We start from the raw sequence: 14,717 nt of genomic DNA, 5'->3' as shown, positions 1-14,717 counted from the left end.
TGACTCTCCCATTGTGGTGAGTCTGAAACTCTTCAGTCTTAATACCATTGCCTCCACTGGCCCTTTCTAAGCCTCTGTTTTTATAATGTGGCTTTTGAGAATGCAAGGTGTCTTCTAGCTGTCACCTTATTGCAAAAGTAATTTATTTTAGCTACCGCACTTAGAGAAGACAATAATTCCACCACTGAGGTGAACAGATCCCTGTGACTACAGCTGCTTTCACAGTAATATCCTTTGCTGTCATGGGAGAAGCAACATACAGATGGAATAAAATCTGTTCCATTCCATTAAGTCATGTTTGAATGGTTTTTGCTATAATATACACACTTTAAATACAAGTCTTTTCAGAGCTGGAATTCATAAAGATTTATGGCACACATGAAATGAGCTGGCAAAAAACCTCAGGATGTGTCCTCCACGCTCATTGATTAGAATGGATAGTCACTGCACACTATCGCCACCTGCAGGATGGCGTCTCCATTGCAGGACTAGCGTTTGGAAAGGCCAAGTCACTTCCTTGGGTTCAAAGAGGACTTAAGTTTCCAGTAGTTATCACTACTAGTCTCAGTCAACTTCCCAGTTCCAATAGGGTTACTAAGATGGCATCATTTACCTGCCTCATCTTGAGATGCATAACGCTCATCCAGGATACAGAAAAAGAAAACTGGGTCCCCCACACAAACACAGATGCCCCATTAATAAAGCAAGAGAAGGGGAATCACAGGGTACCTGAACCTTGGCTCACATCTGTCTGAAGAAGTTGCTTGGCTCGAATGACATCAACATTCAGTCTGCCAGCACTTGGGAGATAATTCAGTGACAGAAGCAGCTCCCCCAGCTCCACTTCATTCTGTAGAGAAAGGAAATGATCAGGAAGTTGCCTTCTCCTTTTATTCCTTTTGCACCCACTATACAAGAAATTGATTGCAGCAGCTCACAAACAGGTTGCTGTGGGTGCATTAGTTGACGGTGGGAGCCTCTGTGTGTGACTTCTTTCCATCTCTGCCTCCAGTTATTGTGGTCCATCTATCTCTGAGTTTTTTCCGCTCTTAGATCACTCAACAGCAACAACAATAACAACAAAAGCAGCAATAATAAAAAAAATGCTTCACTGCCATGTACTATGCTAAGCGCTTTACATGTAACGACTAATGAGTCTGTGAGGTATCAGTATTAACTCTGTTTAATGGATGAGGAAACCAAGGCTCACAGGGTTAAATAACATGTCCAAAGCCACAGCAAGAAAGCGGTAGAGCTGGTACTTAGACCCAGGGAGGCTGATTTGATTCCAGATACTCTGACTGCTGTTATTCTGCCATTCAATAGGATACCTGGGAGGTAGAATGCCCTGCAGAGGAACTATGTGAGTGAGAAATCTGTTCTTAACCTGGAATCCCCAACAGATCCCACGCTTCTAACCTCACAATAGCAACACTTGGCACAGTGACATCCCTTGTTGAAGAGTACCCACCGCCTTGATGTCAGCTCTATCACATTGTGGAAAATTCCCATGAATACCTAAGTGCATGACTCCATACTGCCAAAAATACCTAGAAAACAGAAGGCCTCCCGCTTCTCTGTCCCCTTTGAAAAAAAGTATTGTAGAAAATTTCAGCCATATACAAAACAATAGACTAGCATAACAAATCTCCATCTATCCATCACAAAATTGTAACAATTATCGTCATTTTGCCAAATGATGTTTCACCGATATCCTGACTTCTGAAACATTTTAGCTGAATATTTTAAAGTAAGCCTTCAACATGGTGTCATTGTACCTGTATATCCTTCAGAATGCATCTTTAACTGATGAGGACATTAAAACAAGCATTTTAGTGTGGGAAGTTTCCAGTCATATTCAAAACCAGACAGAAGAGTATACCCCACCATCTTCATAACCAAACATCATTCAGCTTCAAAAATTCTCATCCCATGGTGAATCTCCCTTCACTTACACCTGCACTCAACTCCCCATATTCCTCTGAAGTAACTCCCAGTCATTATATTATTTGTAATATTTCAATGTGTATCTTTAAAGGGTAAGATCTCTATCTATCTATCTGTCTCATCTATCTATAATCTAACCATCTATTATCTATCAATCATCTATTTATCTATGTCTATTATCTATCTTTATCATCTATCTATCTTTCATCTGTATCTTTTTTGATGTCAGTCATTTCAGCAAATTAATGCCAAATGCCTAGTACAATACCCAGCAGCTCTAGAACAATGCCTAGCACATAGTACATACTCAATAAACATCTGCTGACAGGGTGAACAGTCAAAGCAAAAGATTCCTGTACTGAGTGAGTTAGTCCCCAAACAAACAAGAAACAATCTCGCATGTTAACTCAGAAGTTGCTAACAAACAGTCTGCAGGTGTGTTTTGTTTGCCCCACATCACATTTTAACTTATAATTACTTGTTAATTATTATACAATTCAAGAATCAAGCTATTTCACATTTTTTTTAAAAATCTGGATTTCTTGCCTTGCTTGAAAAACAGGAAGATCTGGTAACACTGGCAGTCCCACCAGGCAAGTGACAAAGGTGCTTTACTTGACCAAACTTTAGTCAGGCTCCTAAACCTCCTAGGCCCATCAGTGCACCACCTTGTAAAATCCAGTTTCTGCAAAGAACTCTGCTAAGTCAGTTTGGTCAGGTTCCTCATTCTCTCTCTCTCTCTCTTTTTTTTTTTTTTTGAGACAAGGTCTCACCCTGTCACTCAGTCTGGAACAATGGCATGATCACAGCGCCCTGTAACCTCAAATTCCTGGGCTCAAGGGATCCTACTACCTTAACATCCTGAATAGCTGGGATTACAGGCATGTGCCACTATGCCTGGCTAATTTTTTTTTTTTTTAAGAGATGAGGTCTTCCTGTGTTACCCAGGCTGGTCTTGAAACACTGGCCTCAAGTGATCCTCCTACCTTAGCCTCCCACACTGTTGGGATAACAGGCATGAGCCATCATGCCCAGACAGGCTCTTCATTCTTCATCATCCCTCAGGTAATGTCTGATCACCCTGGCCTATCTCCAGCAAAAATCCTGCTAGGTTGATTTAGCCAGCGTCCCCCTTACTCCTCTGATGCTTCCTCTTAGTAATTTTTTCAAAAATCCCTCACCCCCCACTTTGCTCCATGGCTATAGATTCCCACTTGTCTATGCTGTATTTGAGGCTGAGCCCAGTCTCTCTCTGTGACTGCAAAATCCCATTACTGTGGTCCCTATACATATCATGATGGTCCTCAATAAAGTCTGCCTTGTCACTTTAAGAAGTGTCTTTGAGGGCTGGGCACAGTGGCTCACACCTGTAATCCCAGCGCTTTGGGAGGCCGAGGTCGGCAGATCATCTGAGGTCAGGAGTTCGAGACCAACCTGGCCAACATGGTGAAATCCCGCCTCTAGTAAAAATACAAAAATTAGTCGGACATGGTGGCATGCACCTGTGATCCCAGCTTCTTGGGAGACTACGGCAGATCACTTGAACCCAGGAGGCGGAGGTTGCAGTGAGCCGAGATCGCACCACTGCACTGCAGCCTGGGTGCCAGAGCGAGACTCCATCTCAAAAAAAAAAAAAAAAAAAAAAACAAGAAAGAAAGAAATGTCATTGAATAATTTTCTTTAACCCAACATCTGGCCACAGAGCAGTGCAGTGCTCCTTTAGATGGGACCTGCCCACTTCACATCGCACCTCATCTGTCCACTCCCACCCCTTTACATTCCTGCTGCCCTGCCCTGGGTATCCAAGTATGGAGATTTTAAAAATAGGAATGGTCAACTGAGTGTCTTGAGTAATAAAAGAAGTTCAGCCCCTTTTGCACTGTTGCTAGGGGTTTCCTGCTGCTTCTCAAGGGCTTGGAAGATGCAGTGTCTTTAGGGCATGACCCTGCTGACACATCTACTCTAGTATGAGCAATGCTGAGAATTCTCAGGAGCCCAGGCCATCCAGGTCCTCCTGGACTTTGCTCCTCCCAGGTTTATAAGTCACAGTGATATTTCCTTTTATTAAAAAAAAAAAAACAGTTTACTATGTACCAGGACTAAGGATACATCAGTGAGACCCATCCCTGACTTTACAGAACATACACTCCTGTGGGGGGGATGGGCAGCACACAGATTTTAAAAAATACATCAATGAGATGATTTCAGGTAATGCTAAGTATTAGGAAGAAAAATATAGCAGAGTGAGAGAAAGGAAGAACCTTTCTTGGGTGATGGCAATATACTATATCTTGATTGTGGTAGCAGTTACGTGTGCATTTGCCAAAACTGAACAAACAGTAAGTTCCACCTCAATACAGTTGATTGAATGGGGGTGATTTGAAGTAAGCAAATGTGGCAAAATATTGGCAACTTACGACATCTGGGAGATGGATACATGGGTGTTTGTTTTATTATTTTATGTGGGAAATATTCCCATTAAAAACAAAATAAATATGAAAAAGGAAAACAAGACAAATTAGGCAGTGTAAGAGAATGGATGGGGTTCGCGTGGGAGCTGCCCTTTCAGTTGGTGGATGGGGTAGGGTTTCTCTGAGAGGCGAGGTTTGAAGAGGATGAGGGAAGAAAGAGGGATAGGGACTCATGGAACAGAGGGAACAACAAGTGCAAAGTCTGGGATGGTGGGAGGGAGGAATAAACCCGGCATCCCTCAGTCGGTGTGTTCAAAGGAACAAAGAGAAGGCCAGTGTGGGCAGAATGAATGGATTCTAGAGATGCCTACAGGAACCAAGGCAAGCTGCCCAGTGGTTGATCCCAGGGGCTCTGCCCAATCCTGGCAGTCTTCACAAATTGGAGGGAGAAGGTGAGGCCATCTTCTGGGCCCTCAATACCTAAGAGCCCCTCAAGCCCTCTCTGCCGCCTTCAAGGGTGGATAGAATTGTTCCTTCCCTCCCCTGGGGCCATTGATCGAACCTTCAACAAGGCACTTCCTGAAGTCATCCTTTTTCTAAGAAGCCTGAGTGTTTTTCATCTTAAGGAAGCAAAGCTCTTTTATTCCTTCTTCCCTTTGCAGAAACAAGCTCGCTGTACTCTCTACCCATCCCATCCTCGATACGCGGCATGCGCATCAGGGATTTCAGGTTGTACTTTTCCAGGGAACCATTCCCATTGATCCGGCCACTCTTTCTGTCTGCCTTATCTGGGGAGTGATCAATTTGTAACACAGTTGTCTGGAATCAGGGGAGCAGTTGACAGAAAGTAAAAAAGAGGGCTAATTGTGCAATAGCAAAGGAGTCATTGATTCATTTAACAAACGCTCATGTAACAGGTACTAGGTCCAAGCACTTGGGGATGTCACGATCATGATTGTTACAGCAAACCTTTATGGAGAAATCACCATAGTCCAGGCACCGTCCTAGCACTAAAGCTGAATCACATTTCTTTTCCTTAACAACTCCAGAGGCTTCTGTCTTGCAGATGAAAGAATTCAAGCTTAGAGAGCTTAAGCTGCCTGACTTGCTCAAGATCATATATCACAAACAAAAAGAACAAGGTTCAAACTCAGCCCATGGTTAACTCTTACACAAGGTTTCTGGTGATTAAGCAGCAATCCCAGACATCAAGCAACTCACTATCTATTGGTGCAGAGCAAGGAAGATATAAAAACAAATCAAAATTCCAGGGGCTGCACACCCACTAGGATGGCTATAATAAACACACACACAAAACCATAAGAAGTGTTGGCCAGGATGTGGTAAAAAAGAACCCTCTATACTGCTGGCGATAATGAAAACTGATGCAGTTGCTTTGGTAAACAGGTTGGTGTATGACCCAGCAGTTCCATTCCTAGGTGTATCCCTAAGAGAACAGGAAACAAGTCCACATGAAAACTTGTACGCAGATGTTCATAGCAGCACTATTCACAATAGCCAAAAGTGGAAGCAGCCTAAATGTCCACCAACAGATAGATAAAGAAAATATCACCTATCTATGCAATGGCAGGTTATTCATTCATAAAAACAATGAAGCATTGATACAATGTAGACAAACCTCAAAAAAGTGAAAGAAGCCAGACACAAAAAATCACATATTGTACAATTCCATTGATAAAATATCCAGAATAGGTAAATCCATAGAGATAGAAAGTAGATGAGTAATTGCTAGGATCTGGGAGGAGGGGGAAATATGGAGGGACTGCTTAATGGATACAGGGTCTCCTTTGGGTGATGGGAATGTTCTAGAATTAGATAAAGGTGATGGTTACACACCACTGAGAATTTACTAAATGCCACTGAATTGTATATTTAAAATGATTACATTTATACTATGTGAATTTCACCTCGATTAAGAAATAATTGCAAACATATGAAAAAAAGCTCATCATCACTGATTATTAGAGAAATGCAAATCAAACCCACAATGAGATATCATACTCCAGTTAGAATGGCGATCATTAAAAAGTCAGAAAACAGCAGATGCTGGAGAGGATGTGAAGAAATAGGAATGCTTTTACACTGTTAGTAGGAGTGTAAATTAGTTCAACCATTGTGGAAGACAGTGTGGCGATTCCTCAAGGATCTAGAGCCAGAAATACCATTTGACCCAGCAATCCCATTACTGGGTGTATATCCAAAGGATTATAAATCATTCTACTATAAAGACACATGCACACGTATGTTTATTGTGGCACTATTCACAATAGCAAGGACTTGAAACCAACCCAAATGCCCATTAATGATAGGATAAAGAAAGTGTAACACAGATACACCATGGAATACTATGCAGCCATAAAAAAGGATGAGTTCATGTCTTTGCAGGGACATGGATGAAGCTAGAAACCATCATTCTCAGCAAACTAACACAGGAACAGAAAAACAAACACCACATGTTCTCACTCATAAGTGGGAGTTGAACAATAAGAACACATGGACACAGGGAGGGGAATATCACATACCAGGGCCTGTTGGGGGTTGGGGGGCTAAGGGAGGGATAGCATGAGGAGAAATACCTAATGTAGATGACCGGTTGATGGGTGCGGCAAACCACCATGGCATGTGTATACCTATGTAACAAACCTGCACATTCTGCACAGGTACCCCAGAACTTAAAGTATAATTTAAAAAAAAGAAATAATTGTAGGGCTCAAGTATTAATCAGCCATATAAATGAAACCCAAGGCAGACTGAAGCACAATCTATTCTTGGGAGGGGGCGTGGTCAAGGAAGTCTTCATGGAGGAGGAGGCATTTGAGTTAAGCCTTGATAAGTAGGATTTAGTCCAGCAAATATTGCAGGGAAGGGTGCCGCATACAGATGGAACAGAATGAGGGAAGCCTTCACTAAAGCCCCAATAGTCTGTTGTGTTCTGATCCTGAATTTATCAATATTATCATGTAAAAGTTGATGTGGTTTGGCTGTGTCCCTGCCCAAATCTCATCTTGAATTCCCACATGTAGTGGGAGGGGCCCGGTGGGAGGTAATTGAATCATGGAGGCAAGTCTTTCCCATGTTGTTTCCGTGATAGTGAATAAGTCTCACAAGATCTGATGGTCTTAAAAAGAGGAGTTTCCCTGCACAAGTTCTCTCTGTTTGCCTGCTGCCATCCACGTAAGACGTGACTTGCTCCCCTTGCCTTCTGCCATGATCACCAGGCTTCCCCAGCCACGTGGAATTGTAAGTCTAATTAAAACTCCTTCTTTTGTAAATTGCCTAGTCTCAGGTATGTCTTTATCAGCAGCATGAAAACAGACTAATACAAGGGCCAAGTAACTTATTATTAATAATAAAGTTGGCTGGGTGCAGTAGCTCATGTCTGTAATCCCAGCACTTTGGGAGGCCAAGGCTGGAGGATTGCTTGAGGCCAGGAGTTCAAGACCAGCCTGGAAAACATGGTGATATGCCCCACTTTGCTACAAAAAAATTAAACAATTAGCCAGCTGTGGTGCTGAGTGCCTGTGGTCCCAGCTATGTGAGAGGCAAAGGTGGGAGGATTGCATGAACCCAGGAGTTTGAGGCTGCAGTGAGCTATGACAGAGCCTGGGCAACTGAGACAGACCGTGTCTCAAAAATAAGTAAATAAAATAAAGCAGCCAAAGATGGTTAATAATTTGGATGTTTGAGATAAATTAGTGAGGATTCTCCTTAGAAACAACATCACCTTCACCCATTTACATTCCTGGTTTGTTGTTGTTAAGTGTGGAAGACAATACTGGTTTCTCCCTTAGAACAGGTGTGTGCTCTTGGCCACTTAGGAGTGGATGATGCCCTCCCCACTTCTACATCAAATAAATTTAAAAAAAAGAGAAATAAAATTTTTGGCAAGAATTTGATATTTCAGAAATAGCACTGCAGTGCCCGCTGAGAAATCAGAACATTGCTGAGATTTACATTTGAGAATTATTGCAGCAGTCCTTTTTGTCTGGGCACGGTGGCTCATGCCTGTAATCCCAGCACTTTGGGAGGCCGAGGCAGGCAGATCACTTGAGGCTGGGAGTTCGAGATCAGCCTGGCCAACATGGTGAAACCCCATCTCTACTAAAAATACAGAAAGTAGCTGGGTGTGGGGCGGGTGCCTGTAATCCCAGTTGCTCAGGAGGCTGAGGTGGGAGAATCACTTGACCCAGAAGGCAGAAGTTTCAGTGAGCTGAGATTGCACCACTGCACACCAGCCTGGGCAACAGAGCAAGACTCTGTTTCAAAAAAAAAAAAAAAAAAAGAGAATTATTATTATCTTGAATGACATATGGTGAGCAGCTCCATAATTTTCAGGGCTTGGGGGCCTCAAAGCCTTATCCTAACCCAGCCCTGGAGGAAAAGGAGAGTTGCCATCACACTCAGGGTCTCTGCCCCAGAATATGTTGTATGTATGAATAACATCGTTCACTCAGGTATCATAAATGTCAGCTCTAACAATCTAAGGACAAAAATGTCCCTGGGGGGTTCCTGGAGCCAGTATCTTCTCAGTCCTTCTTCCCTAGAAGTATCAGATGCTACATCTAAAAGCTGACGAGGGCCAAGCATGGTGGCTCATGCCTATAATCCAAGAGCTTTAGGAGGTCAAAGTGGGAAGATCGATTGAGCCCAGGAGTTCAGAGCTGCAGTGAATGTTGGTGGTGCCACTGCACTCCAGCCTGGGCAACAGAGCAACACTTGGTCTCTAATTTAAAACAAAACAAAAAAAGCTGACCAGGAGCCAGCTGATAAGGAGCTTAGAATGTAGGAACAGAAAGCAGGACCATCTAGTCCAGCAGCTCCTCAACTTGCCCCACTTAGGAAGATCATGAAATTAATGGTGATCTTTACAGACATCCATGAGATGCAGGGACATCCAACTTGCATCAACCTGGGGTAATTTTGTCCTCTCTGCTGCCACCTCCAGGGACATTTGGCAATATCTGGAGATGTTTTAGTTGTCATAACTGGGGAATAGGGTAGGGTCTGCTACTGGCATCTAGTGGGTAGAAAGAGACCAGGGATGCTGCCAAACATCCTACAAGGTACAAGACAGCCCCCCTCAATAAGGAATGGTCTGGCCCAAAATATCACTAGTGCCAAAGTTGAGAAATCCTGAACTAAGCCTATAAATCTTGGGCTGATTCAGATTTTTTAAATACATAACTGTACCCTGAACAAAATTTTAACAGGAACTGAAGACTTGGAATTTTTGGTATAAGAACAGTTCATCAGGTGCAGCGGCTTGAGCCTCTAATCCCAGCTACTCGGGAGGCTGAGGTGGGAAGATCAGCTGAGGCCAGGAGTTTGAGGCCAGCCTGGGCAACAAAGCAAAATTTTCCCACCTTCCATTTCTAAACTTTTTTTATTTTTATTTTTTAATTAGCTGAGCATGGTGGCATGCATCTGTGGTCCCAGATACTCAGGAGGCTGAGCCAGGAGGAATGCTTGAAGCCAAGAGTTTGAGGCTGTCAGATGCGAGAAGCTCCTCTTCAAAGGTTTAGCTTGTTTAGTTTCCTTGTTCTTTGTTCTCTACTTTCAAGGCCAAACTTCCTTGCTCTCTGTACCTCCCTGTCTTGGTTTCAGTAAACAACTCTTCCACTGGTCCTTATCTACAGAGCCTACATCTACTACCCACTCTGTAAATTACTCCTCCCATCACAACAGCTCTTCCCACCAAAACTGTCCTTCCCGCCAGTGTAACCGCATTCCTGCACTTTACAAGTTAGCCAACCAGGTTCAGCTTAGATTGTGTGGTCCAACTCCAACCAGTGGAGGCAGGACACAGTAGCAGGGACAAGCCACATTAGGGATAAAAACCCCTTCCCTCCTTTGTTCAGTGCACTCTTGTGATGACTAGACCTGTGAGAAACACCCTCCTACAGAAGTAAATTTTGCCTTACTGAGAAATCCTTTGTTTTAGTGCTCATTTTCTTTGTGACGCCGAGCATTTGTTTCTAACAAGTCTTTAGTAAGCTATGATTGAACCCCTGCACTCTAGCCTGGATGGCATGGCAAGACCTTGTCTCTTAAGAAGACAGAAAAGTCTATTCACCACCTCCACTGAGTTTGTCTTCAGTACCCTCTGGATCTGAAGAGGCCAAAGCACCAGCTACAAGCCAGAGCCCAGAAAGATCCAACTAAGATTTCCTTCCTTCTTCTTTCTCCTTAAGCCATTCTTCTTCACTGCAAAGTGGACATCCAAGCACCAAATACAAAAATCCTCCTAGGAAGTGGGTTCAGCCCTGCCAAGGAAAATGGATTGCTTGTTCTGGTAGGATCTCCAACTCCATGAAGTCTTCCTTATCCAAATTTAGTGAGATAACGTTGGAATGTCAGAGCTGAAATAATTTAGACCAATACTCTGGTTTTCTAAAAGAAAACGGAACCATGCCATTACCTCACTTCCCTGTTTATTTCTTATTTTATTTATTTATTTATTTATTTATTTATTTATTTATTTATTGTGACAGGAATCTCGCTCTGTGGCTCAAGTTGGAGTGCACTGGCACGATCTTGGCTCACTGTAGCCTCTGCCTCCTGGGTTCAAGTGATTCTTGTGCCTCAGCCTCCCGAGTAGCTGGGATTATAGGCATGAGCCACCATGCCCAGATAATTTTTGTATTTTTAGTAAAGATGGGGTTTCACCATGTTGGCCAGGCTGGTCTCAAACTCCTGACCTCAAGTGATCTGCCCACCTTGGCCTCCCAAAGTGCTGGGATTACAGGCGTGAGCCACCATATCCAGCCTCACTTCCCTGTTTAAAACCCCCCATCACTCAGAATAAAATTCAAAGTGCTTAGCCTAGTCAAAAACAGGGTTTGTCAACCTCAGCACTATTGCCACTTTGGGCTGGAGCATTCTGTGTTGTGGGAGCTGTCCCGTGCATTACAGGAAGTTTAGCAGCATCCCTGGCCTCTACCCACTGGATGCCAGCAGCATCACCCCTCTCCCCAATTGTAAAAACTCAAAATGTCTCCAGACATTGTCAAATGTCCACTGAGGGCAAAAATCACCCAGGTGAGAACTAACGGTCTCTAAAATAATTTATCTACAGGATTGAAATGATTTGATCCAAATGATTTGATCCCGGCCTATCTCTGAGACTTCACTCACCAACCACCTCTGCCTTCTTTCTATTCTTTAAAAATACAAGATCATTGGCCAGGCACGGTGGCTCATGCCTGTAATCCCAGCATTTTGGGAGGCTGAGGTGGGCGGATTACGAGGTCAGGAGATCGAGACCATCCTGGCTAACACAGTAAAACCGAGTCTCTACTAAAAATAAAAAAAATTAGCCGGGCTTGGTGGTGGGCACCTGTAGTCCCAGCTACTCGGGAGGCTGAGGCAGGAGAATGGCATGAACCCAGGAGGTGGAGAGGAGCTTGCAGTGAGCTGAGATCCCGCCACTGCACTCCAACCTCGGCGACAGAGCGAGACTCCTCCTCAAAAAAAAAAAATACAAGATCATACCTGCCCCAAGGCTTGAACTTGCTATTCCCTGGGAATCTCAACTCAACAATCACCTCCTCATCTAAGCTTTCCATTAACACTCAGTTGAAAACAGCCCTCTGCCTCCATCACTTTCCACCACCTTGTTCATTTCCTTCATGGTAGTTGGTCCTTACCTTTTTCTCCATAAAGGCAAAGAAAGTGCCCATGTGTCCACTACTATATTCACAGCACCAGGAACAAATCCAAGATCAAGCAGTGCAGCCCCCAACACACAGGCTGAGCTGCTGCCACACCACGGGCCGAGAGGGGTTGTCAGCACGATGTTCTGCCCCCTGTCCTATCCAACCCCCAGAGAATCGAAGCCAAGACAGGAGAAGGAACTGGGTGACAGGCCCACTTCTACCTCGTCCCTTATGGAAGCGATGTCACAAATAAACAGGCCTCATTTCCTTTCTTGTAAAAGCCCGATGCGCTTAATTTGGTCGGACCACGTGGGGTGGGCTAGGGAGAACCAAAATAGACCATCTGTAAATTACTCAGATGAATCCAGCAGCCGGCTTGGGCAAATGTGGCTTGGCTCTCTCCTCTCTACCCAGACAAAAATTCTCTCTCCCTGCAGCCTTTCAACACAGTTAATTTCTAATCAACAAAAAGGAAATCAAAGAAAATCATCTGGGACAAAAGACATTTTCTGGAGAAAGCAAGAGCCCAGCTCTCCTCCTCACAGGTTTGCTTTGAACTCCTTCTTGATGGTCCTTTCGCTCTCTCTCACCTAGCAAAGGGTTTCAAATGTGTACACACAACTTTTAGTGAAGCCCCAACACAGCTGCTCTGCGCCCCCTTATGCCTTTGCTCTCATGGGTTGGATAAAGTCTATTGTCTCTTAATCTGCTGCACAAACAACATTAAAATAGAAATGGATTTTTTAAAAAGCAAACTCCAACTGCAATGCCAGCACTTTACACATTTCATCAAATGCTTTCCTTTCTTTTTTTTTCTTCTCTTCACTTGTTTTCCCCAGTCTTTGTCAATACCTCAACCCTGTATTTGCATAGCTACATTGACAATACAGTCACAGTCTGAAATGCCCTTTAAGAAAAAAACAGGGTATTTTTAAAAAAATACCGTTTAAAAAAAAAAAGAAAAAACACCCTTTTTTTAAAAAAAAAAAAAAAATACCCTTAGATCAGAGGGGAGAGGATGAAGAGAAGTCGGTTAAAGGGTACAAACATACAGTCAGCGAGAGGGAAAAAATTCAGTGTTTGCGGCTGGGCAGGGTGACTCATGCCTGTAATCCAAGCACTTCGGGAGGCCGAGGTGGCAGGATCACTTGAGGCCAGGAGTTCAGGACTCCTGCCTGAAGCGAGACTCTGTCTCAATTAAAAAATAATAATAATAAATGTTTGATAGTAGAGTAGGTGGCTATATTTAACAAAAATGTATTGTACTAGAATGACAGAAGCCCTAAATACCATGACTTGATCACTTTGTGGGGTGGATTTCCCCATGCTGTTCTCGTAACAGTCAGTGAGTTCTCATGAGATCTGACAGTTTAAAAATGGGTGGCACTTCCCCTCTCACTCTCCTGCTGCCATGTAAGCCGTGCTTTGCTTCCCCTTCACCTTCCACCATGATTGTAAGTTTCCTGGGGCTTCCCCAGCTATGCAGAACTGTGAGTCAATGGAACCTCTTTTCTTAGTAGATTGCCCAGTCTCGGGTGGTTCTTTATAGCAGTGTGAAGGACTAATACACCTCCAATAATTGCAGAGAGTAAATTTATGTTCTTCAAGCCACCAGTTTGCGGCATTTTGTTACAACAGCCCTAGAAAACTAATACGTGTGTATAGCAAACGTATCCTCCCAGTCTGTGGCTTCCCTTTTAATTCTTTTTACTATGTTTCCTGATAAGCAGAAGTTCATCATTTTAACGTGGTAGAATGCATCCCTCTTTTCCTTCATTGGTTCGTACTTTATTTTCTGACTTTTTAAAGAAGTGCTTTGCTATACTAAGGTCATAAAGATCTTTATTTCCTTATAAAACTTAAAGTTTGGCCATTCATCAGTTCCTGACCATCAGGATTTGATTTTGGTCTGTGTTGTGAAGTAAGGCTCCATTTTATTTATTTCTTTTTTTTTTTTCCTGTTTTGTTAGAGATGGGGTCTCACTGTGTCACCCAAGCTGGAGTGCAGTGGTGTGATCACAGCTCACTGCAGCCTTGAACTCCTGGCCTCAAGTGATCCTCTTGCCCTGGCCTCCCAAAAGATTATAGGTGTGAGCCACTGTGCCTGGCCCCATTTTCATTTTTGAGGGAGTGGCCACCTTGTTCCCTATCTTTCTGCTCCACGAAGCTGTGAGCTCCTTGAGGGTAGTGACCTTACAGAACTTTCCCCCAATGTTGGAGGTGAGGCCTGGTGGGAGGTGATTGGACCATGGAGGTGGATTTCCCCCTTTGGTGCTGTTCTCATGATAGAGTTCTCAGGAGATCTGGTTGTTTAAAAGTGTGTGGCACCTCCACATTCTCTGTCTCTTCCTCCTGCTCTGGCCATATGAGGTATCTCATTCTCCCCTTGCCTTCCGCCATGATTGTAAGTTTCTTGAGGCCTCCCCAGCCATGCTTCCTGTACAGCCTACAGAACTGTGAGTCAATTAAACCTCTTCTTTATAAATTATCCAGTCTCAGGTATTTCTTATAGCAGTGTGAGAACAGACTAATACACCTGTAAATATAACTGTCTTAGTCCATTTTGCATTGCTATAAAAGAATAGCTGAGGCTGGGTAATTTATAAAGAAAAGAGGATTAAGTGGCTCGTGGTCCTGCAGGCTGTACAAGAAGCATGGCACCAGAATCTCCTCTGCTTCTGGT

At 43.5% G+C, this 14,717-nt stretch overlaps 1 protein-coding gene across 6 annotated transcripts in view; it reads right to left on the bottom strand.

Moving 5' to 3' along the window:
• SYT17 (synaptotagmin 17) overlaps nucleotides 1–14,717 on the bottom strand; it is a 95,760-nt gene that overhangs the window by 43,010 nt on the left and 38,033 nt on the right. For all 6 annotated transcript variants that reach the window (XM_055252883.2, XM_055252887.2, XM_055252885.2 and 3 more), the window contains one exon: nucleotides 730–850. In XM_055252883.2, coding sequence (XP_055108858.2) covers nucleotides 730–850 — 121 coding nt within the window. The remainder of the gene's footprint in view (nucleotides 1–729; nucleotides 851–14,717) is intronic.

Source organism: Symphalangus syndactylus, chromosome 18 (genome assembly GCF_028878055.3).
Source record: "Symphalangus syndactylus isolate Jambi chromosome 18, NHGRI_mSymSyn1-v2.1_pri, whole genome shotgun sequence".
NCBI lineage: Eukaryota > Metazoa > Chordata > Mammalia > Primates > Hylobatidae > Symphalangus > Symphalangus syndactylus.
Note: the sequence above shows the minus strand (reverse complement) of the source record. Positions and strands in the feature narration are given on the sequence as shown.